The sequence below is a fragment of the Salmo trutta genome, chromosome 18, assembly GCF_901001165.1.
Source record: "Salmo trutta chromosome 18, fSalTru1.1, whole genome shotgun sequence".
Taxonomy (NCBI): domain Eukaryota; kingdom Metazoa; phylum Chordata; class Actinopteri; order Salmoniformes; family Salmonidae; genus Salmo; species Salmo trutta.
This window is the reverse complement of record NC_042974.1, coordinates 24,410,711-24,437,072: the sequence shown is the minus strand read 5'-3', so window position 1 is coordinate 24,437,072 and position 26,362 is coordinate 24,410,711. Positions and strand designations below refer to the sequence as shown.

The following is a 26,362-nucleotide window of genomic DNA, read 5'->3' as shown; positions in this document are numbered from 1 at the left end:
AGAGACTTTCAGCTGTAATTGCTGCAAAATGTGTCTCTACAAAGTTTTGACCTTGGGGGGGTGAATAGTTATGCATGCTCAAGTTTTCAGTTTTTTAGTCTTATTTCTTGTTTGTTTCACAATGAAACATATTTTGCATCTTCAAAGTGGTAGGCATGATGTGTAAATCAAATGATACAACCCCCCCCCCCAAAAAAAAAAAAATCTATTTTAATTCCAGGTTGTAAGGCAACAAAATAGGAAAAATGCCAAGGGGTGTGAATACTTTCGCAAGCCACTGTATTCTCAGAGGCTACCTGGAACATATCCCAGTCCGCGTGGTCAAAACAATCTTGAAGCGTGGACTCCGATTGGTCGGACCAGCGTTCAATAGACCTTAGCATGGGTGCTTCCTGTTTGAGTTCCTGGCTATAGGAAGGGAGGAGAAAAATGGAGTCGTGATCAGATTTTCCGATGGGAGGGCGGGGAAGGGCCATGTAGGCATTTTGAAAAGCTGAATAGCAGTGGTCTAATGTTTTCTCAGAGCGAGTGCTACAGTCAATGTATTGGTAGAACTTCGGTAGCGTTTTCCTCAAATTTGCTTTGCTACAATAGATGCGGCCTCAGGATATGTGGTTTCCAATTTGCATAAAGTCCAGTGAAGTTCTTTGAGGGCCATCGGGGTATTGGCTTGAGGGGGAATATACACGGCTGTGACTATAACCGAAGAGAATTCACTTGGGAGGTAATATGGCCGGCAATTGATTGTGAGTTATTCTAGGTTGGGTGAACAAAAGGACTTGAGTTTCTGTATGTTATCACACTCACACCATGAGTGGTTAATCATGAAACACACACTCCCGCCATTCTTCCCGGAGAGTTCTTTATTCCTGTCTGTGCAATATATTGAGAACCCAGATAGCTGTATGGACAAAGACAGTATATCCTGAGAGAGCCATGTTTCCGTGAAACAGACTATGTTACAATCCCTGATGTCTCTCTGGAAGGAGATTCTCGCCCTGAGTTCGTCTACTTTATTATCCAGAGACTGAACATTAGCGAGTAATATACTCGGAAGCGGTGGATGGTGTGTGCGCCTCCTGAGTCAGACTAAAAGTCCACTCTGAATACATCTTCTCCGCCAGCGGTGTTTTGGATCAGCCTCTGGAATCAATTCAATTGCAAAAAAAAGGATCAAATTCAGGAAAGTCGTATTCCCGGTCGTAATGCTGGTGAGTTACTGCCACTCTGATATCCAAAAGTTCTTTCTGGCTGTATGTAATAATACAAAAATGTCCTGGGCTAATAATGTAAGAAATAACACACACAAAAACAAAATACTGCAAAGTTGCTTAGATGCTAGATGCAGAGCTGCCATATCTGTCGGCGCCATCTTGCCTCAGAAATGTGACAGTACACATTGCTGCTCAAAACCACTTGATGTTTGCATCATGAGTGCAGTGTGCATATCCTTGTTTTGTTCAAACCAAGCTTTGTTTTGTTGTTTAGATCAATGACCATACAGTATATATAAATGGACAAACCCATCGATGACGTCACACCATATGTATAGACTTATTGGCACATTTGAAGATCAGGATGACATTTTTAGCTTGCCAAGATGGTGTCTCATGACATAACATGTGCAGTTTGAGCTACTACCGGAAGTGATGTTACAGGCTGCGACCAGGGTTGAACGAGACCCTCTCATTGAGGATCTCAGTTGAAGGCCGACCCGGGTACTGCAGGCTGCCGGTAGCAACTCAATTATCCTTCTAGAATCCTTCATTCCTTCTCTGTGCGAATTATAAAAAATGATAAATTGATCATCGTTTCAAGGACTTACATCTGATGTAATAGAAGCAAGTACTGGTACCATGATTGTCGTTATTGTTTTTATTTATTTACACTAATATTGATCAAGAAAATGGGGGATTCTGCTTTCTAGATACAACAGCCTGCAGTACCTCTGTCGACCTTCAACTTGAGATCCTCAATGAGAGGGGGCAGTCGTTCTCCCCTGGTTTAGAGTTGAGGCAGTTGGAGGTTTGCCAATAAAAAATAAATACAACATTTTTGAATGAGCTCAGCTTTTGAATGTCACGTCTGTGTTTTCAGGTTTTCATGTATTGATCAATTGTGTCTTCCGAATAGCCTCTTACCCAGCCCCAATTGGTTGATTCCTCACAAAACTAGAACAAAAACAATACCATGATAAATGTTTTTTCTCACTATATTTAATACATAGAAGGGTCCTTTGGAGGAATACAATATATTTCACATTTGTTTCTTAAAGCATAATTGAGAAATAAGTAATCGAAATTTGAACATTTTTCATTTTGGCCTTACCCAGGCCTTTAAGAGTCCATAATGTTTCATCAATATGTGCTACAATGCAACCATTGGTGTCATACCGCTTGCTCTGTAATATGAGTAGTATTTTGATTTCACTAACAATTTTCTTACTTTTGTTTTTAAATATTGAAATATTTAAACATGAATATTGAAAATATATATTTTTTTATTTGGCATATGCCAAATATATCTATATATTATAATATACTGTATGGAAGGGGTAGGCAACTAGATTTAGCTACAGAATGGTTTTGTCGGAGCAGATGGTCAGGGGAGCCCAGAATATAATTATAATAATTTGCTGACTGCACACTTAAGCCCAAAAAGAGATTGCATTTGAAAATAACAATAATTTCATACCTTGATTACATTGAGAAATCATCAAATGTGAAATTGTTAACATTTATTCATAGGAATACTTGGGAACAGATTTTTTTTTTGCTGAATTTCTGTTGATTTTACATTTTTTTTGTTGTTTGTTTTTACCAAAATGTAACCCCCCCCAGACACACACACACAACCCACTAAAAAATTACTATCTTTTATACTATTTTCTACATTGTAGAATAATAGTGAAGACATTCAAACTATGAAATAACACATGGAATCATGTAGTAAGAAAAAAAGTGTTAAACAAATCAAAATATATTCATATTTTAGATTCTTCAAAGTAGCCATCCTTTTCCTTGATGACAGCTTTATACACTCTTCTCTCAACCAGCTTCATGAGGAATGCTCTTCCAACAGTCTTGTTGGCTGCTTTTACTTCACTCTGCGGTCCAACTCATCCCAAACCATCTCAATTGGGTTGAGGTTGGGTGATCACGCTCCTTCTTGATCAAATAGCCCTTACACAGCCTGGGGGTGTGTTGGGTTATTGTCCTGTTGAAAAACAAATGATAGTTCCACTAAGCGCAGACCAGATGGGATGGCGTATTGCTGCAGAATACTGTGGTAGCCATGCTGGTTAAGTGGGCCTTGAATTCTAAAGAAATCGCACCTCCTCCTCCATGCTTCACGGTGCGAACAACACATGAGGAGATCATCTGTTCACCTACTCTGCGTCTCACAAAGATGCGCCGGTTCGAACCAGAAATGTCAAATATGTACTCATCAGACCAAAGGACAGATATCCACCGGTCTAATGTCCGTTGCTCGTGTTTCTTGGCCCAAGCAAGTCTCTTATTCTTATTGGTGTCCTTTAGTAGTGCTTTATTTGCAGCAATTTGATCATGAAGGCCTGATTCACGCAGTCTCCTCTGAACAGTTGATGTTGAGATGTGTCTGTTACTTGAACTCTGTGAAGCATTTATTTGGGCTGTAATTTCTGAGGCTGGTAACACTAATAAACTTATCCTCTGCAGCAGAGGTAACTCTGGAACTTCCTTTTCTGTTACGGTCCTCATGAGAGCCAGTTTCATCATAGCACTTGCTATTCTTATAGCACTTGCTTATTTGAGCTGTTTTTGCAATAATATGGACTTGCTCCCTACCTTGTCACAACACAACTGATTGGCTTAAACACATTAAGAAGGAAAGAAATTCCACAAATTACCTTTTAACAAGCCCCACCTGTTAATTGAAATACATTCCAGTTGACTACCTCATGAAGCTGGTTGAGAGAATGCCAACAGTGTGCAAAGCTGTCATTAAGGCAAAGGGTGGCTACTTTGAAGAATCTCAAATAGAAAATATATTTTGATTTATTTAACACTTTTTTTGCTTGCTACATGATTCCATTTGTGTTATTGAATAGTTTTGATGTCTTCACTATTATTCTGCCCTTAGATTTTCACTGGTACTGTATGTAAACATTCCTTCCTCCAAAGGACCCTTCTATGGAGTAAATGTTGTTAAAAGCAAAAGGTTATGGTCTTTTTTTTGTTCAGTTTTGTGAGGAATCACCCAACTGACTCCATAGACATATGACTGTTTTGATTTTCCTCTCTACAGACCTTTATGCCAGATGGAATCCAAACTGACAGAGCCCCAATAGGATCTTGATGTCTAAATCAACAACAAGTTCTTATGAACTGCTGCTTACTCTGTTTTGGGCTCCCATCGGCATAGTGTTAGTGTTGCAGTATTTTCCGACCGAACTTAGATATCTTAACTGACCTGGCTAAGATTGCTTTGTCTCTATGGACGATTAGCACTGATGTGATTTAGAGGGATACCAGTTCTTCTCCATGAGGGACACCAAAAGATAACATCTCTTGGACATTTGATGTGAAGTTATTTGACACCACTCTCTGCCCTCTCAGATCTGTGGGGGGACTTCCTCTTCTCAGTCAGTTCATGGCACGTCCTACCATGATTAGTCATCAGTCTTAGGAGCAAAATTCTCCTTAACACTAAAAAAGCTGATAACGTCAAATGGACACAAAAACAAGTATACATTTTTATTACTCTGCCAAATTTAAAGACATGTCCTTGACTTTTCAAAGCCTATATAGCACACTGTCATTGTTAGAATCTTAATATCACCAACAGAATTTGTGTTGTATTTTTTTCCCTTCTTCTTTTTGTTGTTGTTAGAGTTAGCCTAAAGACATTATTCAATTAACAGCAGTCTGATGGATGACAATATTATCAATTGTCATTGTGGGTGCAGCTTGGAATTGACACAGACAGGGAAACGGTGCAGCAAAAAGTAACTTTTTCAAATCCTCCTACAGAGTCACATGCAGGTAAGACGTCTTGATTTCTAAATAGTATCAGAAATAGCAGATTTTGCAGTTTATAAAACACTTAACTTTGTGAAATAGAGGTGAGCTTTATTTCAAATTAGAAACTGGGTGGTTTGAGCCCTGAATGCTGATACCACAGGTTTGACAAAACATGTTTTTTTACTGCTCTAATTACATTGGTAACCATTTTATAATAGCAATAAGGGACTTTGGGGGTATATACCACGGCTAAGGGCTGTATCCAGGCATGGTATATAACATTTAAAAAAAATAATATTTCACCTTTATTTAACCAGGTAGGCTAGTTGAGAACTCATTTACAACTGCGACCTGGCCAAGATAAAGCAAAGCAGTGCGACACAAACAACAACACAGAGTTACACATGGAATAAACAAACATACAGTCAATAACACAATAGAAAAGTCTATATACAGTGTGTGCAAATGAGGTAAGATAAGGGAGGTAGGCAATAAATAGGCCATAGTGGCGAAATAATCACAATTTAGCAATTAAACACTGGAGTGATAGATGTGCAGAAGATGAATGTGCAAGTAGAGATACTGGGGTGTAAAGGAGCAAAAAAATAAATAACAGTATGGGGATGAGGTAGTTGGATGGGCTATTTACAGATGGGCTATGTACAGGTGCAGTGATCTGTGTGCTGCTCTGACAGCTGGTGCTTAAAGCTAGTGAGGGAGATATGAGTCTCCAGCTTCAGTGATTTTTGCAGTTCGTTCCAGTCATTGGCAGCAGAGAACTGGGGAATTTGGGGGTGACCAGTGAAATATACCTACTGATGGGTGCTGCTATGGTGACCAGTGAGCTGAGATAAGGCGGGGCTTTATATAGCAAAGACTTATAGATGACCTGGCCAGTGGGTTTGGCGACGAATATGAAGCGAGGGCCAGCCAACGAGAGCATACAGATCGCAGTGGTGGGTAGTATATGGGGCTTTGGTGACAGAACGGATGGCACTGTGATCGACTGCATCCAATTTGCTGAGTAGAGTGTTGGAGGCTATTTTGTAAATGACATCGCCGATGTCAAGGATCGGTAGGATAGTCAGTTTTACGAGGGTATGTTTGGCAGCATGAGTGAAGGATGCTTTGTTGCGAAATAGGAAGCCGATTCTAGATTTAATTTTGGATTGGAGATGCTTAATGTGAGTCTGGAAGGAGACTTTACAATCTAACCAGACACCTAGGTATTTGTAGTTGTCCACATATTCAGAACCGTCCAGTGTAGTGATGCTGGACGGGCGGGCAGATGCGGGCAGCGATCGGTTGAAGAGCATGCATTTAGTTTTACTTGCATTTAAGATCAGTTGGAGGCCATGGAAGGAGTGTTGTATGGCATTGAAGCTCGTTTGGAGGTTTGTTAACACAGTATCCAAAGAAGGGCCACATGTATACAGAAGTGTGTTGTCTGCGTAGAGGTGGATCAGCGAATCACCAGCAGCAAGAGTGACATCATTGATGTATACAGAGAAAAGATTCGGCCCAAGAATTGAACCCTGTGGCACCCCCATAGACTGCTAGAGGTCCGGACAACAGGCCTTCTGATTTGACACACTGAACTCTGTCTGAGAAGTAGTTGGTGAACCAGACGAGGCAGTCATTTGAGAAACCAAGGCTGTTGAGTCTGTGGTGATTGACAGAGTTGAAAGCCTTGGCCAGGTCGATGAATACAGCTGCACAGTATTGTCTCTTATCGATGGTGGTTATGATATCGTTTAGGACTTTGTGCGTGGCTGAGGTGCACCCATGACAAGCTCGGAAACCAGATTGCAAAGCGGAGAAAGTACAGTGGGATTTGAAATGGTCGGTGATCTGTTTGTTAACCCCTGTGCGGCCTCCATCCCGTATGCGGGACGGACATCCAGCGAAAAATCCTATCGCCATTAGCATATCAAAATTTAATAATTTTTATTTTTTTATTTTTTTTCAAATTATATCGTTTTATAGATACACCTCTCCTGAATCGAACCACGTTGTCCGATTTCAAAAAGGCTTTACAGCAAAAGCAAAACATTAGATTATGTTAGAGGAGTATATCGTAAAAGTAGCCACATAGCCATTTTCCGACCAACCACATGTATCACAAATAACCAAAAAACAGCTAAATGCAGCACTAACCTTTTACAAACTTCATCAGATGACACACCTAGGACATCATGTTACACAATGCATGCATTCTTTTGTTCGATAAAGTTCATATTTATATATAAAAACAGCATTTTACATCGGCACGTAACGTTGACTAACTATTTTCCCTCAAATGCATCCGGTGAAACAGTGCTACAATTTACTAAATTACTATTCGAAAACATTTTTAAAATGTAATATTGTCATTCTAAGATTTATAGATGAATATCTCTTGAAAGCACCTGTAGGCATTCTCTACTGATGGAATGAGGTCAATATCCTTCCAGGATACCCGGGCCAGGTCAATTAGAAAGGCCTGCTCGCTGAAGTGTTTTAGGGAGCGTTTGACAGTGATTAGGGGTGGTCGTTTGGCCACAGACCCATTATGGACGCAGGCAATGAGGCAGTGATCGCTGAGATGTTGATTGAAGACAGCAGAGGTGTATTTGGAGGGCAGGTTGGTTAGGATGATATCTATGAGGGTGCCTGTGTTTACGGATTTGGGGTTGTACCTGGTAGGTTCATTGAGCATTTGTGTGAGATTGAGGGCATCTAGCTTAGATTGTAGGATGCCCGGGGTGTTAAGCATGTCCCAGTTTAGGTCACCTAACAGTACGAGCTTTGGCGAGAAATGGGGGGCAATCAATTCACATGTGGTGTCCAGGGCACAGCTGGGGGCATAAGGTGGTCTATAGCAAGCAGCAACGGTGAGAGACATGTTTCTGGAAAGGTGGATTTTTAAAAGTAGAAGCTCATTGTTTGGGCACAGACCTGGATAGTATGACAGAACTCTGCAGGCTATCTCTGCAGTAGATTGCAACTCTGCCCCCTTTGGCAGTTTTATCTTGTCATAAACTGTTATTGTTAGGGATGGAAATGTCAGGGTTTTTGGTGGTTTTCCTAAGCCAAGATTCAGACATGGCTAGGACATCCGGGTTGGCAGAGTGTGCTAAAGCAGTGAATAAAACAAACTTAAGGAGGAGGCTTCTAATGTTAACATGCATGAAACCAAGGCTTTTACGGTTACAGAAGTCAACAAATGAGAGCGCCTGGGGAATGGGAGTGGAGCTAGGCACTGCAGTGCCTGGATTAACCTCTACATCACCAGAGGATCATAGGAACAGAGGAGGATAAGGGTACGGCTGAAGTCTAAGAACTGGTCATCCAGTGCATTCGGAACAGAGAGTAAAAGGAGCAGGTTTCTGGGAACGGAAAAATAGATTAAAGGCATAATGTACAGACAAGGGTATGGTAGGATGTGAATACAGTGGAGGTAAACCTTGGCATTGAGTGACGATAAGAGAGGTATTTACTCTAGAAACACCATTTAAACCAGGTGAGGTCACCGCATGTGTGGGAGGTGGACCAAAGGGTTAGCTAAGGCATATTGAGCAGGGCTGGAGGCTCTACAGGGAAATAAGACAATAATCACTAACCAAAACAGCTATGAACAAGGCATATTGACATTAGGGAGAGGCATGCGTAGCCGATCGATCATGGAGTCTAGTGAGTAGCTAGGCGGGCTGGAGACACAGCGATTCAGACAGTTAGCGGGCCCGGGATAGCAGGCTAGCAGATGGGCCTTAGGGGGTCGTTGCGACTGAAGAGTCAGTTGTAGCCCCCTCGGGCGGTTACGTTGGCAGACCAGTCGTAATCGATCGGCGGGGCCCCGTGTAATAAAAGGGTCCAGGCCAATTGGCAAAATAGGTATTGTAGCTCAAGAAAGTTGGCTGATGGACTTCTTCAGCTAACAGTCCGATATGCTCTAGACAGCTAGCGGGCCGCGGCTAGCAGATGGGCATTCAGGGGACGTCGCGACGGAGGAGCCTGTTGAAAACCATCTCGGGTGGATTACGTCGGTAGACCAGTCGTGAAGGATCGGCGGGGCTCCGTATCAGCAGTAAAAGGGGTCCAGGCCAATTTGCAAAATAGGTATTGTAGCCCAAGGAGTGGCTGATTTGACCTCTTCAGCTAGCCGGGAGATGGGCCTAGCATAGGAAAGCTCCAGGCTAATTGGTGCTTGCTTCGGGACAGAGACGTTAGCCAGGAGTAGCCACTCGGATAGCAGCTAGCTGCGATGATCCAGATGAAAAGGTTTAGAGCTCTGGGTTGAATCGCGCTGGTATGCTCTGGGATGAATCGCGCTGTGCAGAGTCCGGTATGCTCTGGTTTGAATCGCGCTGTGCAGACTGGCAGGATTTGTCCGGGTTAAAGGTTAGCTGAAGACCGCTAGCAGTGGCTAGCTGACTACTAGCTAGCAGCCAGTTGGCTGGCTAGCTTCTATTGGGGGTTCCGGTTCTAAAGTAAAGAAAATTGCAGATCCATACCACATTGGGTGAGGCAGGTTGCAGGAGAGTATGTTGGAGTTGAAGTAAAAAAAAATATTTAAAAAATACATACAAAATATATGCAAAGTAAAAATATATACACGGGACAAGACAAAGCCATATTGGCCATATACCACACCCCCTCGCGCCTTATTTCTTAAATAACCTCTGTTCCATGCATTCAACACGGGAGCAGTCTGTCAAGGTCAGGTCTTTCTAGTGTTAAAGGAGTAGTTCACTATTTTACAACTTGATGTTAGATGGTTACTCACTCTGAAAGTAGTCTATGGGCCAAAAGAAACTGTAATCCATGGTTCAGTTTTCTTTAAACAGCCACTACAAACTTCATCTAACATTAGCCACCACAATCTAACTATTCATGTAAGTGATGGGGGCATGTGAGCATTGTAAATAATATTTTTTTATTTTTACGTTTAAAATTGTAATGTAAAAATCACCTAAAATCTATTCCAATCAACACCATATTTGGTTTGATGTTACTTTATTGTTAGCTTTTGGTGTTGAAGTTAGTAGTGGCTGTTTACAAAAACCAGAACCATGGATTTTAGTTTCTCCTGGCCAACATTCAGGGTGAGGAACCATCTAACATCAAGTTGTAAAATAGTGAACTACTTATTTTCAACTTCTGGCAAAACTCTTATGACGCTCAGTTTTTAACTCTCAACTTGTGCTCATAATATGCAGTAGCTTGTCTCTCCGTTGACTGATTTAATATGCACTTGCTCAGCAGTCTCTATTAAAGGTCTTTAATGCCATTATACACTGTATTTATGCTTTCAAAATGTTCTTTGAATATATCATTTTTCATGTGTACATTTTCACTGTGTGTATCCCACATCATGCCAATTCCAAAATAACTATACCCCCCCCCCCCCCGCTAGGCTGGTGAGTAATTTGCCTCTTCAGCACAATGCATTGTGGGATCACACTGCTTAATCCTAGGGCATTAGAAGGTGACAAAAGAAGGTGACTTGTGACACAACCTAATTACCACTCTTGCCAAACCTCTGCCATTACTCCTGAGAATGGAAGGGGAGGAGGAAGACGAGCGAGTGATTTGACCTTGGGTGTCTGTCTGTAGGAGCGTGCCAGTAGGAGACATGCAACGTGGTGCATGCAAAGCAGCAGGCCCCGTCTGCATGCAGACTCACTTCCATGCTCCACCACGCACTGCATGGCCATACCGCCAGGCCAGCCCTGCAGCAGACAGGATGATCTAAGGTCTGGCAAGAGTGATTTAATATTTTAGCAGATATGAAATCCCCAAAATGCCATTTTAGGTGTATTTCAAATTATGTGGATCTGGGCAGAGGAATGAGCGTGACATAAATCATTACACACTCAGCCTACAGGTCTGAAGGAAAGGAGGGTCAGTAGAGAGGGGTGAACTGGGTATCTCAGCATTCAAAGTCAAAATAATTTACTGCTGTATTCAAGTCCATGACTGGAAATCAATGGAAAAATGTTGCCGAGATCCTGCATTGTTCGTAAAGTGTTGGCAGGCAGGGTGTATATGTCTGTGTATGTCTGCTTGAACACAGACTAGTGGTTGTTTACTGGTGTGTGGGTGGACTTTATCTTTTGTCTGATATGTTTGTTTGTTTCACTAGAGCAGTAGGTAACATAGCCCTCCATCTGTGTCTTAACGAGTCCCCCTGGACCCTCCAGACACAACACTGATGGGCTACTGTTTTTCACTATGGGATGATGTGCGTGTGTCTGTGCACTGCATTCGTCCTTGCTTTTGTGTAATTGTTTCTGTGATGGTGGTTAGCTGAACTCCTTCCGGAGGCTCAGTGTGTTATGACTGATGTTTTTGAGTAATTGGGTGTGTTCTGCTAAGAGGCTTTGCAGAGAGTCTGGAGTGAATGTTTTTAACCCTCCTTGATACACAAACAAATACCCATATTACAAGATAAATACTCAAGATCCTTTCCCCAGATTAAAAAATAATAATAAAGCACTAAATACCCTTTAACTATATACTTCAACAAGAACAGAAATGTATATCCACATAGAGTCCTGGGGCAAATATGTATTTATTGCCTATACTGTACCTGTTGAACACATGCACATCATTGATTTGTTTGCGGTTCATAGTGGTAGCTGTAGATCAGGGGGGTCAAACATGTTTTGCCCCGGGGGCCGCATTCGGTCTTCAACGAGGTTATATTTCCTAGCTGTCAAAAATGGCAAACAATAGCCACAAAAATCCATAAATAAGACAAAAAAATGCATCCAAGACGGGACATTTAAGGCCAGATTAAATCAGAAATACATTTCTATCTCTCACCAAGTTATTGACAGGATGCATCATGTATTGGACATTTGTCTGTATTTTTGTGACGTCTACTAATATGTCGAAAGGCTCACCTTCTCACAGTCAACCTTTCCACTCTTCTGTCCACAGGATCCTCAGTAACAACAAGATCTCACTGCTGAAAAATGCCTCCTTCTTTGGCCTGACAGTCCTGGAGAAACTGTAAGTAAGCCATCTGCTGCTGGGAATTGTTCTGTTTGTCCTCCCCTGAGCCATAATGGCTGTCATCATGAGAATGACCCTGCCTGCGCTGTGGAAGGGACAGTGCAAGGGGACAGCCATGGGGGCTAGGGTAACGCTCAAGGAGCTGTTGTTGTTAATGCTAGTCCAAATCAAATGTTGACTGCTTCCACCTTCAAGACGCTGCACTTAACCTCAATTGCCTGAGTAAATGTCTTAACATTTATAATATATAGTAGGATATACACTGAGTGTACAAAACATGACATAGACTGACCCAGATGAATCCAGGTGAACGCTATGATCCCTTATTGATGTCAAGTGTCAAATCCATTTCAATTAGTGTAGATGAAGGGGAGGAGAAAGGTTAAAGAAGGATTTTGAAGCCTTGAGACATGGAGTGTGTATGTGTGCCATTCAGAGGGTGAAATGGGCAAGACAAAAAAATGTAAATGCCTTTAAACAGGGTATGGTAGTAGGTGCCAGGCGCACTGGTTTGTGTCAAGAACGGCAACGCTGTTTCACACTCAACAGTTTCCCGTGTGTATCAAGAATGGTCTACCACCCAAAGGCCATCAACCCAACTTGACACAACTGTGAGAAGCATTGGAGTCAACATGGGCCAGCATCCCTGTGGAACGCTTCCTACAACTTGTAGAGTCCATGCCCCGACAAATTGAGGCTGTTATGAGGGCAAAGGGGTGAGTGCAACTCAATATTAGGAAGGTGTTGCTAATGTTTGGTATGCTCAGTGTACATCATATCATAAATAGGGTCCTATAAAATACAATTTATTTGTTGCCTGATTGCATTTAGTTTTTCTCCAAATTCCATTTTCTGTTTCGTTTTGCTAGGTTTCTGTTTTCAAGTTTCTGCTCTCAGAATTTAACATTTTTAATTTTAATCATTTAGCAGACACTCTTATCCGGAGCGACTCACAGGAGCAATTAGGGTTAAGTGCCTTGCTCAAGAGCACATCGACAGATTTTTCACCTAGTTGGCTCGTGTGAACACAGTCAGAGAAGCACAAGAAGAGCGGGTGTGCGGCGGGAGAGGGGGTGAAAACACTTCGTTGGGGACCGCAGCAAGGCAAATTGGTGCAACAGCAAAACGTCACTTCTAGCGACAAATCAAGGAACCAAAAGCGGATCTCACTGACAAATTGTTGGCAACATCTCACGGCTACATAGTGATGGGCAAGACTCCCTCATGACCAGTCCGTCCATCCTGCCAGCTGTAGCTGTTGGCAGTGCACACTGGCTGTGCTATCACGAGCAGGGTGTGCCAAAGCACCGCTTACAGGTGCCCTCAGTGAGTGGGAAGTGGGGCCCAGCTGTTGCAGAGTCTGCCCGTTGTTTGGCGCCCAGAAGGCTGTGGTGCTACGGCTGACTGACTGGCTTACCCAGCACCGTCTGTGATGCTGTGGAATTTTGATTCTACCACACTGTGATCAGAGTCCCCATTACTGTACCCTGGATCTGGAAGGGAGGGGAGAGGAGGTAGCTAGACACATTGGGATGAGACTGAGCTGATGGTTATACAGCATATTGCCTGGTGTTTCTGGTTACTAAAGCATTTGAGGGTATGGAATATTGTTCTGCATATTGTTCTGTTTTAAAGATTATATCATGGTTTGATTATTGAGCTGCTGGCTATGTACCATTGATTAGCATATATTTGCAACCACCTACTCAAAATGGAGATTCATGTTCGATGCAATTATTTTACCTTTTGTTTTACCCACACTGGAATTGATACATTTCATCACATCAGAGAGGAGACGTGTTGGGTGGTGGCCTGAATCACACCATATAGTCCTGGGCTCATTATCTGTCAAAGTGGGTCAGATTTATAGCATGCATATGAACAAAGCTCACCACTGTTCTCTGTCAAGATGTGATGCTTTACTAGTTCATTGTGTCCCACAATGTAAACCATCCCATTCCATAGCAATTCATTTCCTTGAATCCCATGTCGTCAAATTGAGAATTCAGTAATAGTATGTGACCTATGTAGCATGTGATATGTACAGGTAACTCCAAAATAATGGAAACACATGCGTAAATGAGGGATACAAGGTGTGATTCCTGAGTTAATTAAGCAATTAACATCCCATCATGCTTACAGCCATGTATAAAAATGCTGGTCAGGCCATTATTTTGGCTACCATGGCTATGCCCCCATAGGATTACAATGCCCCCATCCACAGGGCACGAGTGGTCACTGAACGGTTTAATGAGCATGAAAATTATGTAAACTATATGCCATGGCCGTCTCAGTCACCAGATCTCAACCCAATTGAACACTTATGAGAGAATCTGGAGCGGCGCTTGAGACAATGTTTTCCATCAACAAAACACCAAATGATGGAATTTCTCATTGACGAATGCTGTCGCATCCCTCCAATAGAGTTCCAGACACTTGTAGAATCAATGCCAAGGGCATTGAAGCTGTTCTGGCTCGTGATGGCCCAACACCCTACTAAGACATTTTATGTTACTGTTTGCTTTATTTTGGCAGTTACCTGTATGTGTATGTATGTACAGTTGAAGTCAGAAGTTTACATACACTTAGGTTGTATTCATTAAAACTCGTTTTTCAACCACTCCACAAATTTCTTGTTAACAAACTATAGTTTTGGCAAGTCGGTTAGGACATCTATTTTGTGCATGACACAAGTAATTTTTCCCAAAATAATTTACAGACAGATTATTCCACTCACAATTCACTGTATCACAATTCCAGTGGGTCAGAGGTTTACATACACTAAGTTGACTGTGTCTTTAAACAGCTTGGAAAATTCACAAAAATTATGTCATGGCTTTAGAAGCTTCTGATAGGCGAATTGACATCATTTGAGTCAATTGGAGGTGTATCTGTGGATGTATTTCAAGGCCTACCTTCAAACTCAGTGCCTCTTTGCTTGACATCATGGGAAAATCAAAAGAAATCAGCCATGACCTCAGAAAAGAAATTGTAGACCTCCACAAGTCTGGTTCATCCTTGGGAGCAATTTACAAACACTTGAAGGTAACACTTTCATCTGTACAAACAATAGTACCCAAGTATAAACACCATGGGACCACGCAGCCGTCATACCGCTCAGGAAGGAGACGCGTTCTGTCTCCTAGAGATTGGTGCGAAAAGTGCAAATCAATCCCAGAACAACAGCAAAGGACCTTGTGACGATGCTGGAGGAAACAGGTACAAAAGTATCTATATCCACAGTAAAACGAGTCCTATATCGATACAACCTGAAAGGCCACTCAGCAAGGAAGAAGCCACTGCTCCAAAACCGCCATAAAAAAGCCAGACTACGGTTTGCAACTGCACATGGAGACAAAGATTGTACTTTTTGGAGAAATGTCCTCTGGTCTGATGAAACAAAAATAGAACTGTTTGGCCATAATGACCATCGTTATGTTTGGAGGAAAAGGGGGGAGGCTAGCAAGCCGAAGAACACTATCCCAACCGTGAAGCACGGGGGTGGCAGCATCATGTTGTGGGGGTGCTTTGCTGCAGGTGGGACTGGTGCACTTCACAAAATAGATGGCATCATGAGGTAGGAAAATTATGTGGATATATTGAAGCAACATCTCAAGACATCAGTCAGGAAGTTTAAGCTTGGTCGCAAATGGGTCTTCCAAATGGACAATGACCTCAAGCATACTTCCAAAGTTGTGGCAAAATGGCTTAAGGACAACAAAGTCAAGGTATTGGAGTGGCCATCACAAAGCCCTGACCTCAATCCTATAGAACATTTGTGGGCAGAACTGAAAAAGCGTGTGTTCCGAGCAAGGAGACTTACAAACCTGACTCAGTTACACCAGCTCTGTCAGGAGGAATGGGCCAAATTTCACCCAACTTATTGTGGGAAGCTTGTGGAAGGCTATCTGAAACATTTGACCCAAGTTAAGCAATTTAAAGGCAATGCTACCAAATACTAATTGGGTGTATGTAAACTTCTGACCCACTGGGAATGTGATGAAAGAAATCAAATCTGAAATATATTATTCTCTCTACTATTATTCTGACATTTCACATTCTTAAAATAAAGTGGTGATCCTAACTGACCTAAGACAGGGAATTTTTACTAGGATTAAATGTCAGGAATTGTGAAAAACTGAGTTTAAATATATTTGGCTAAGGTGTATGGAAACTTCCGACTTCAACTATATGCCTGTTATTGTATGTGATATGCATCAATCTGAGTTCACTGCCCACAGGCATTTACTTAAGAGAGGACATATGTTGTTTTGGCCACTTAGTTAGAACCTTGACCAAATGTTCCATATATGTCATGATGAGTCGATAGGTTAAGTGTGGAGCGGCAGAGAGATGGAGTAGAGCGAAATTACCTCACCTCTGAGACAGCATCAAAATGCAGGGTGGCGACTGGCGTTCTTCACTCTGTAAATGGACGTCAGGAGGGTGACTTGTCCTCTAAAGTTTGCTCTTGTTGTTTTCTGTTGGAAAGAGGTATATTACTGACATCTATCCACACCTCTTTAGGGTAGAGTCTCCTTCGATGGTGATTGATGTATATATGGCACATCCTCAAAGGACAAATCACTTTGCCTGATTGAGCAACAAACAAGTGCAAACAAGTGTTCACAATGATTATATATTTATTTATTTATTTATTTGAGGGATCACGTGACATGTAGGGGTTATAAAACTGCCTCCTGGGTTAAAGGGCAGGCAATATAATTGACTGTGTATTGATTAAAGCTTTGACGTCAAAGACACAGTGGGGTCTGTAATGATTAGATCCCTTGATAAAGATGCGCAAAATAGACTGAATAAAATAAATAATACAAGTACGACCTATATTATATGCTCAGAAATAATTTAACAATTATTTTATATTAATACAATTGCTCAGAGGAAGAGATTTTGTTTCACAAGTAATAAATAGCAAATTCTCAAAGTAAGGGGGTCAGAATTATTGGATCCCCTGTTTCAAATACTCCAGCACCCTCCCTTTGTGAGGAAAACGACATTGAGCCGGCATTGGCACTTGGGTTGGAACTGGTTTTATGGTCATATGAACTTGAAATAGAGGCATTTGGCCACACTCACTAGCGGTGGGTTTGGACTTCCGAAAGAACAATGCATTTGCAGAAAATACCTCATACCTACTGTAAAATATGGTGGTGGATCTTTGAAGTTATGGTGCTATTTTGCTTCCAGTGGTCAATGGCATCATGAACTTTACCAAGTACCAGAACATTTTAGGCAAAAACCTTGTTGCCTCAGCCAGGAGGCTGAAACTTGGCAGCGAGTGGATCTTTCAGTATGCGTCCAGTATGAAGAAAGTTGGAAGTCGTTTCACGAGCCAACGCTAGCTAGCGTTAGTGCACCGACTGGAAGTCTATGATATCTAATAGCATGCTAGCAGTTCCCATAGACTCCCAGTCATTGCGCTAACGCTAGTTATCAATAATGCTAACGCTAGTTAGCAACTTCCTTCAAACTGCATGCAGTAAAAATGGTATCCATGAGTTTATCTGGCTCTGGGGAAGATTAAAAGCTTAATTGCCAAAATCCCAAAGTGTCCCTTTAACTAGACCAAAATGTTCTGTAGTTTTAGTCAACTGATAATAACTAAAACATCAGATGGATGAAATTTCCCAAAATGTCACTAAGACTAAAAGGTATTTTAAGACTAAAACTAAATCGAAAGTAGCTGCCAAAATTAACACTGGTATGGAGGCATGGTCTAAAGAGGCCAATTTCTCTTCTCTCTCTTCATTGTTGCCTCTGTGATGCCTGGTCTCAGTGGTTCTCTCTGCAAGGCTATCATCAACTCTGTTTTTCAGCCTAACATAGAGGGGCATTCCCCCTTGCTTACGATTTTTCAAAATGGTCTATGGTTCAACATTTGAACAAAATTATTTATTTAAAACATTTGTTACTGTTTCTAGACAGGAAGTGTGTGAAATCACCCTGGGTCTGCAGAATGTCCACCAAAGCTGTTGCCTGAAAATTGAATGTTAATTTCTCTACCATAAGCTGCCGTCAACATCATTTTAGAGAATTTGTCAGTACATCCAACCGGCCTCACAACCGCAGACTATGTGTAACCACGCCAGCCCAGGACCTCCACATCCGGCTTCTTCACCTGTGGGATTGTCTGAGGGGGGATGGGGGTTTGGGGGTGATGCGGAGTATTTCTGTTTGTAATAAAGCATTTGGAAAGTATTCAGACCCCTTGACTTTTTCCACATTTACATAAGTATTCAGACCCTTTAATCAGTACTTTGTTGATTACAGCCTATATTTGGTGAGTTTCTCCCATTCTTCTCTGCAGATCTTCTCAAGCTCTCTCAGGTTGGATGAGGAGCGTGGCTGCACAGGTATTTTCAGGTCTCTCCAGAGATGTTAGATCGGGTTCAAGTCCGGGCTCTGGCTGGGCCACTCAAGGACATTCAGAAACTTGTCGCGAAGCCACTCCTGCTTTGTCTTGGGTGTGTGCTTAGGGTCGTTGTCCTGTTGAAAGGTGCCCCTTTGCCCCAGTCTGAGGTCCTGAGCACTTTGAAGCAGGTTTTCACCAAGGATCTCTCTGTACTTTGCTCTGGCCATCTTTGCCTCGATCCTAACTAGTCTCCCAGTCCCTGCTGCTGAAAAACATCCCCACAGCATGATACTGCCACTACCATGCTTCACCATAGGGATAGTGCCAGGTTTCCTCCAGACGTCACACTTGGCAGTCAAGTCAAATAGTTTAACCTTGGTTTCATCATATTGGAGAACCTTGTTTCTCATGGACTGAGAGTCTTTAGGTGGCTTTTGGCAAACAAGCGGGCTGTCATGTGCCTTTTACTGAGGAGTGGCTTGCGTCTGGCCACTCTACCATAAAGGCCAGATTGGTGGAGTGCTGCAGAGATGGTTGTCCTTCTGGAAGGTTCTCCCATCTCCAAAGAGGAACTCTGGAGGTCTTTCAGAGTGAACATTGGGTTCTTGGTCACCTCCCTGACCAAGGCTCTTCTCCCCTGATTGCTCAGTTTGGCCGGGCGGCCAGCTCTTGGAAGAGTTTTTGTGGTCCCAAACTTCTTCCATTTAAGAATGATCCAGGCCACTGTGTTTTTTGGGGACCTTCAATGCTGCAGAAATGTTTTGGTACCCTTCCCCAGTCTGTGCCTCGACACAATCCTGTCTAGGAGTTCTACGGACAAATCCTTCGACCTCATGGCTTCGTTTTTGCTCTGACATGCACTGTCAAATGTGGGACCTTATATAGACAGATGTGTGCCTTTCCAATCAATTGAATTTACCATAGGTGGAGTCCAATCAAGTTGTAGAAACATCTCAAGGATGTTCAATGGAAACAGCATGCACCTGAGATCAATTTCGAGTCTCATAGCAAAGGGTCTGAATACTTATGTAAATAATGTTTTTTATTTTTTATAAATTTGCAAAAAAATATAACTGTTTTTTACTTGTCCTTATTGATGAGGGGAAAAATACTTTCATCCATTTTAGAATAAGTCTGTAAAGTAACAAAATGTGGAAAAAGTCAAGGGGTCTGAATATTTTCCGAATGCATTGTATATAACGGGGTTGAAGGGGAAATTAATTCAGCAATATATATCATAGAATAATGTTCTTATATACTGTATGTTCTTAGCTCAGGTTTTGTGGAACAATTTAGTAGGGCTGGGAATTTCCAGGGACCTCATGATACAATATTATCACGATACTTAGCTGCCAATATGATATGTATTGCGATTCGATACTGCATTTGTACTGCGATTCGATGTCCAAACATTGCTCAACATATGTCTGCTGCAGAGGGACAAGAGAGCGCGACGAGAAGCACTCTCCCGCTAGAATGAACGGTATGCATCCTCTAGCGATCTATTGATAGGATAGGCACCTGTCAGTCACAAAGTTAGCGATGACAGAGAAACGCAGCAGAGAGAAAGCGTCGAAGCGCGAGGTTTTACACGCCAAAATCTGTCCAAAATAAGCCCAATTATTTTCTATGGGCTTATTTTGGACCTGAACGTGTCTCCTGCTTTTCCGCCTTTGGGACAACAACTGTCATTGTTTGGGTGGAGACATGCGCATCTCGTAATTATATACAGATCTCTGGTTTCAGTCAAATTTCCTTACACAGACGAGAGAGCGCATGATGCTCGTGAATTTCCACATCCCATGTGGAACGATGAGTGGTAACGATGAGTCGAACTCCAATAGCCTAATTATTGTTTTCTGACACAATAATTTATTTTCTTTTGCGTGTTTCACATAGCCAGCCATGCGGAGTCGTGGCACAAAGTAGGTTATTTACTGTGTGTTGATTGACAACTGAATAGCAACTGTTGACTAGTTTATAAAAGGTGTCGAACTGATGAATGAAGTCGATCGCCTATATCCCTTTAGCGTTCATAAATCATGCAACGAGTATACAAAACATTAAGAACACCTGCTCTTTCCATGACATAGACTGACTAGAGCTGTGTTCGAATACTCATACTGACATACTGTATACTACATACTTAATGAGTATGTACTACATACTAGCTCTTAGCCGGTCTACCGGAAGTTGATGCTGTTGCTATGCAACCTCTTGCTAGCTAGTTAGCATAACAAATGATTAGTTAGACATGTTAGGGCTTCGGCCGAGGAGTAGGGTTGATTTGAGCGTTCTGACCTTACAACGGCAGTCAAGCACACAAGCTAACATTGGCTAGCTTGCTAGCTACTTCCAGACACAAATGAGAGTGACCACTCTGACCATTTTACTCGCCCTAGCAGAGCTGGTTAGGCAGTGTTCATGTTATCCAGAGCGTTGTTGACCAACTGTGTTGTTGGCAACAATTGAATTAGGCTTTTTTTGCAGACTTTAACTGACACCGGCCATATTCAACCGGTGTTGAGCGCTCATTCATTATTCTGGGCTCTGGTACAGTCAGACGAGAGTGCTCTGAAATCGGAGTAGCACCCGAATGTCCATTGAGGACGCACAACGACTTTACCATTTAGCTAAGCTAAGAATGACGGGAATAATCAAGTCAATAAACGCTGGGTAGTTAGTTAGCCTATAGTTAATATAGTGGCAAGTTTGATGTATAAGTAGCCAACTAGCGTTAGGTAGCTAGCTAACGTAACGGTACATACTGCTGTAATTATATGCTATGTGATTCGTAACGACAGCATAGTTAACACATTGTGAGCCAACATAACGTGTAAGGTAACTTGTTCGAAAAGTAATTACTTTATTACATTGCTCAATATTCTGTTAACATTTGTCATAATTTATTTAAAGCAAGGAATTTGTATCAGCTGTCGTTGGACTTCGGCTGCTAGCCATACGAACCGCCTAGCATATCATTACAGCAGTATGTACCGGGTATGTTAGCTACCTACTGCAACATTAGTTGGCTACTAATACATCAAACTTACCAGTATATTTACTTTAGGCTATCAAACTACCCAACGTTTATTGACTTGATTATTCAGGTCATTCATAGCTTAGCTAAGTGGTATAGTGATGTGGGTGTGTTGGTAAATTCGCACTGGCGATCTACTCCGATTTCAGAGCACTCTCGTCTGACTGCCAGAGCGCATAATAACTGCTGAATTTACGAACGCTCAACACCCGTTTAATGTGGCCAGTGTCAGTATCTGTATTGATGGCGCAAAAGCCATGACAGGGAGACATAGTGGAGTGGTAACTCGCGTGCAAGCAGTTGCTCCCGACGCCACTTGGGTACACTTGCTGCCAAGGGAATGCCTGACAGTTTGAAAGACGTTTTGGACACTACATTGAAAATGGTTAACTTTGTTAAAGCACGGCCCCTGAACTCGCGTGTATTTTCTGCACTATGCAATGATATGGGCAGCGACCATGTAACGCTTTTACAACATACAGAAGTGCGCTGGTTATCAAGGGGCAAAGTATTGACATGTTTTTTTGAATTGGGAGATGAGCTTAATGTTTTCTTTACTGACTGTAATTTTCACTTGTCTGACTGCTTGCATGATGATGAGTTTCTCACACGACTGGCCTATCTGGGTGATGTTTTTTCTCGCCTGAATGATCTGAATCTAGGATTACAGGGACCCTCCGCAACTGTATTCAATGTGCGATACAAAATTGAGGCTTTGATTAAGAAGTTGGAGCTCTTCTCTGTCTGCATTAACAACGACAACACAGGTCTTTCCATAATTGTATGATTTTGTGTTTGCAAATGAACTCAAGCTTACAGACAATGTCAAATGTGATATAGCGAAGCATCTGAGTGAGTTGGGTGCGCAATTACGCAGGTACCTTTCCGAAACGGATGACACAAACAACTGGATTCATTATCCCTTTCATTTTTTATTTCACCTTTATTTAACTAGGTAGGCAAGTTGAGAACTCATTTACAATTGCGACCTGGCCAAGATAAAGCAAAGCAGTTCGACATACAACAACACTGAGTTACACATGGAATAAAACAACATACAATCAATGATGCAGTACAAAAATAAGTCTATATACAATGTGAGCAAATGAGGTGAGATAAGGGAGGTAAAGGCCATGGGATAAGGGAGGTAAAGGCAAAAAAGGCCATGGTGGCAAAGTAAATACAATATAGCAAGTAAAACACTGGAATGTTAGATTTGTAGTGGAAGAAAGTGCAAAGTAGAAATAATAATACTAATAATTCATGCCCTGCCTCCAATCCACTTACCGATATCTGAACAAGAGAGCCTCATCGAAATTGCAACAAGCAGTTCTGTAAAAATGTTATTTAATCAGAAGCCACTGCCAGATTTCTGGATTGGGCTGCACTCAGAGTATCATGCCTTGGCAAATCACGCTGTTAAGACACTGATGCCCTTTGCAACCACGTACCTATGTGAGAGTGAATTCTTGGCCCTCACTAGCATGAAAACTAAATACAGGCACAGACTGTGTGACAAATTATGTAAGACTGAGACTCTCTCCAATACAACCCAACATTGCAGAGTTATGTGCATCCTTTCAAGCACACCCTTCTCATTAACCTGTGGTGAGTTATTCACCATTTTTGAGTAACCTATAAGGTTTTATATGTAAGATGGTTAAATAAAGAGCAAAAGTATTGATTATTATTATATTATTATTTGTGCCCTGGTCCTATAAGAGCTCTTTGTCACTTCGCATGAGCCGGGTTGTGACAAACTCTCACTCATTCTTATGTTACAATGATGGCAAAAACAACATTTAAGAGTGTGCTGACCCTGGTGCAAGAGGGGGTACGCAGCTGGAGGTTGAATGTTTGAAGGGGTACGGGACTATAAAACGTTTGGGATCCTAGGTTTCCTTTCCTAGGATGTCGGTGCTTGCCAGACAGTGACACTAAAGTGACTGACTCCTCTGTCAGTGAGTGTAGCCTACCGAATCGCATCGGTGAGAGAGCCATTCATTTGGCTCCCTAATTTGCATGAGCTACTGGTATAGGTAGTGGTGAGCCTTATTCTGATCCAAATATGATAATTAGGGCCCTCACGGAATCCAGTCCATAAAACAATATTCATCAATTTTCCAAAATGTATTTACCTTAGTAGGTAATCAACTAAATGTATTGAAAATGAATGAATTTGCCCAAGTTTATCATAAGACATGAACATAATCATCAGTATTTCCTGCAACTTTCGGAAGAGACAATGAGATTTCCCCGTCTTTGTAGGCCCATGTGCGGTGCCCGTAGCTACCAATTTTTGAGGCCGTTAGCGATGATGCTAATGAAAACAGATGTAAATAGCCCTGATCATAGAGGGCTAGACCTAGACAATATCCAATACACTGAAATCATACATTTTCAGTAATTTGTACTGTCTTTCTACATAATGCAACACATTTTTCCAATCTGGGAGGTAAACTTGATAACATATTCTAGAATTTTGCTGTGTATTTCAGATGTAATCAAGCCATTAAAATGTACCAGAGACCAGAGTTCCTTCTGCAAAAATGTGAAGAATAAATTGTGCTTGAGTTGCATCTGAGAAATGTTTAGTCATCGGTTTGATTGGAATGAGAGTGTTGAAGTACTGAAAGAGTAAAAAATTGATATCATAAAAGGTAATGAAAATATAAAGTCATATACCCACAAGTTTGGGCCATTTGAAATAGGTTCTATCAACGAGTGGTATTTTCTTGTCAGGCAGTTATTATTAATGCATGATGGTTGGACCTGCCAGGGTGCTTTTATGTTATTTTCTGGTATGTAAATGATATTGAGGGAATCCCAGTGCCTTTTGATCCTCTGGCAGTGGTTGCTATTACTGTGACATGGTGTACCCTCAGTCGCTCTAATTGGACTGAACTGTCTTACTATCTGTCCCTCTTTTACTCTCCTCTGAGAGATCTCAAGCATATTTATTTACATTTCACTAGGTGGTTATCCATCCTAATTAGATGTGCTTTATCTAATTTGAAGTGTCTGATGAGAAATGACTTCCTGTCGCCTTGTTTCCTCAGTGGGAGAGCAAATTGACCCAGGGTTTGTAATATGAACTAACAAGTTATTACTGTACCATTCAGAACGAAAAAGTATGTCTTCTCAGTTTTAATATTTTCTTATCAAATGTCAGGCAAATTAGAATGTTTGTGTCGTATTATTCTGTGCTGTGGTTGGATTGGAATACATAATGAGATGTCTTGAACTGAAGTGGTTCTGTAGTGTCAAATGCAGTCCCACCTTCAGAGGAAGAGAGGAAGCAGTTTTTCCAGGCAGTATACAATGACCATAGTTAGGCTACATTGTGGCCTTTTCTAGTTAGGCTACATTGTGGCCTTTTCTCACTGTCAGAGACTGCTCTCTACTCTCATTAGTGTATCGCTCTGTTTACATTTTCTCTATCTCTCTCTCTCAATTTCAATTTAAGTGGCTTTATTGGCATGGGAAACATATGTTTACATTCCCAAAGCAAGTGAAATACATAATAAACAAAAGTGAAATGAACAATAAAAAATGATCAGTAAACATTACCTTCACAAAAGTTCCAAAATAATAAAGACATTTCAAATGTCATATGTCTTTATACAGTGTTGTAACAATGTGCAAATAGTTAAAGTACAAAAGGGGATACAAATAAACATAAATATGGCTTGTATTTACTAGGGATGCATGATATATTGGTAAGCTTATCGGAATCGGCCGATATTAGCTGAAAATACCAACATCGGCATCGGCCCGATGTCTAGTTTAACGCCGATGTGCAAAACCGATATCAAAGCTGACGTGCATACCTATATAATGTAGGTAGATGCCGTAATGACGGCACGAAAAATACAGCGCTACACATGCAACACAGCATTCCTAACCTAGCCCACAATGTCTGCTGTGTGGGTCGAGCAGTCAACAAGTCGAGCAGTCATTTGAAAGAGTAAGAACATTTCAGCGAGACAACTCAAAGGCGAAATCCATTAATGCCAAGATAGTGGAATTCATTGGCCTTGAACAATCAACCGTTCTCTGTCGTGGAGGATGTTGGCTTTCGGCGACTGGTCGAGCACCGGTACACACTATCAAGTAGGCGCTGTTCTTCAGATGTTGCCCTACCAGAGTTACACATGGGGCTGACAGCGATGTCAGCCCCATGAGCATTATGAGTCTGACAGCACAGTGGGTCGACAAGGATTTCGTACTGAGGAAAGCCATATTGCATGCTAAAGAATGTGCTGGTTCTCATACCACTGCTGCCATTTCAATGGCATTTGTGAACATGTTTGAAACATGAACACTCCTAGCACCATTCGAACAACTGACTCGAGAAATAATCTCAACTGCGTCTGCAGCAGATGTGATACCCTGTCATGGCATTGAAACGCCTGCTCAACAAAATTGCCAACACAGACCATCAGGTTAACTTGGAAAAGTACTCTACTAGAGGCTGTGAACAACTGATTCGGTGGCATTCTCTCTGAGCTTCTACTGTGTCGCCACCATGCTCGATGCTAGGTACAAGGATCGCTACTTTGATGCAGACAAGGAACAGGGTTTACGTGAAATGTTACAGACACAGCTGGACAAGATGGAAATGGATACAGTGACAGTGCGCACCGAGGAAGAGAGGCCACGGACAGACAAAGATGAAACTTCACTGCTTGACATGTATGATGAAATCCTGGTTGAGACTGAACAAATGAACATTGAAACAGCACAGCAAGTAAGTGAAAGAAATAGGTTTTGATTACGTTTTACTGGTAATGGGGACATACGTAAATGCCAACAAAATATGTGTGTGTGTGTGTGTGTTTCAACTATTTAACTGTACAAGAATGCATAAAAGGTCGCTAAGATTTTAAGTATCGGTATCGTTTTTTTTGGCAAGGAAAATATCGGATATTGGTATCGGCCAAAAAT

At 41.7% G+C, this 26,362-nt stretch overlaps 1 protein-coding gene across 2 annotated transcripts in view; it reads left to right on the top strand.

Annotated features, from left to right (window-relative positions):
* The window catches only part of LOC115153051 (adhesion G protein-coupled receptor A3), a 302,520-nt gene that overhangs the window by 25,139 nt on the left and 251,019 nt on the right, over positions 1-26,362 (top strand). For both annotated transcript variants that reach the window (XM_029698085.1, XM_029698084.1), the window contains exon 2: positions 11,928-11,999. In XM_029698085.1, coding sequence (XP_029553945.1) covers positions 11,928-11,999 — 72 coding nt within the window. The remainder of the gene's footprint in view (positions 1-11,927; positions 12,000-26,362) is intronic.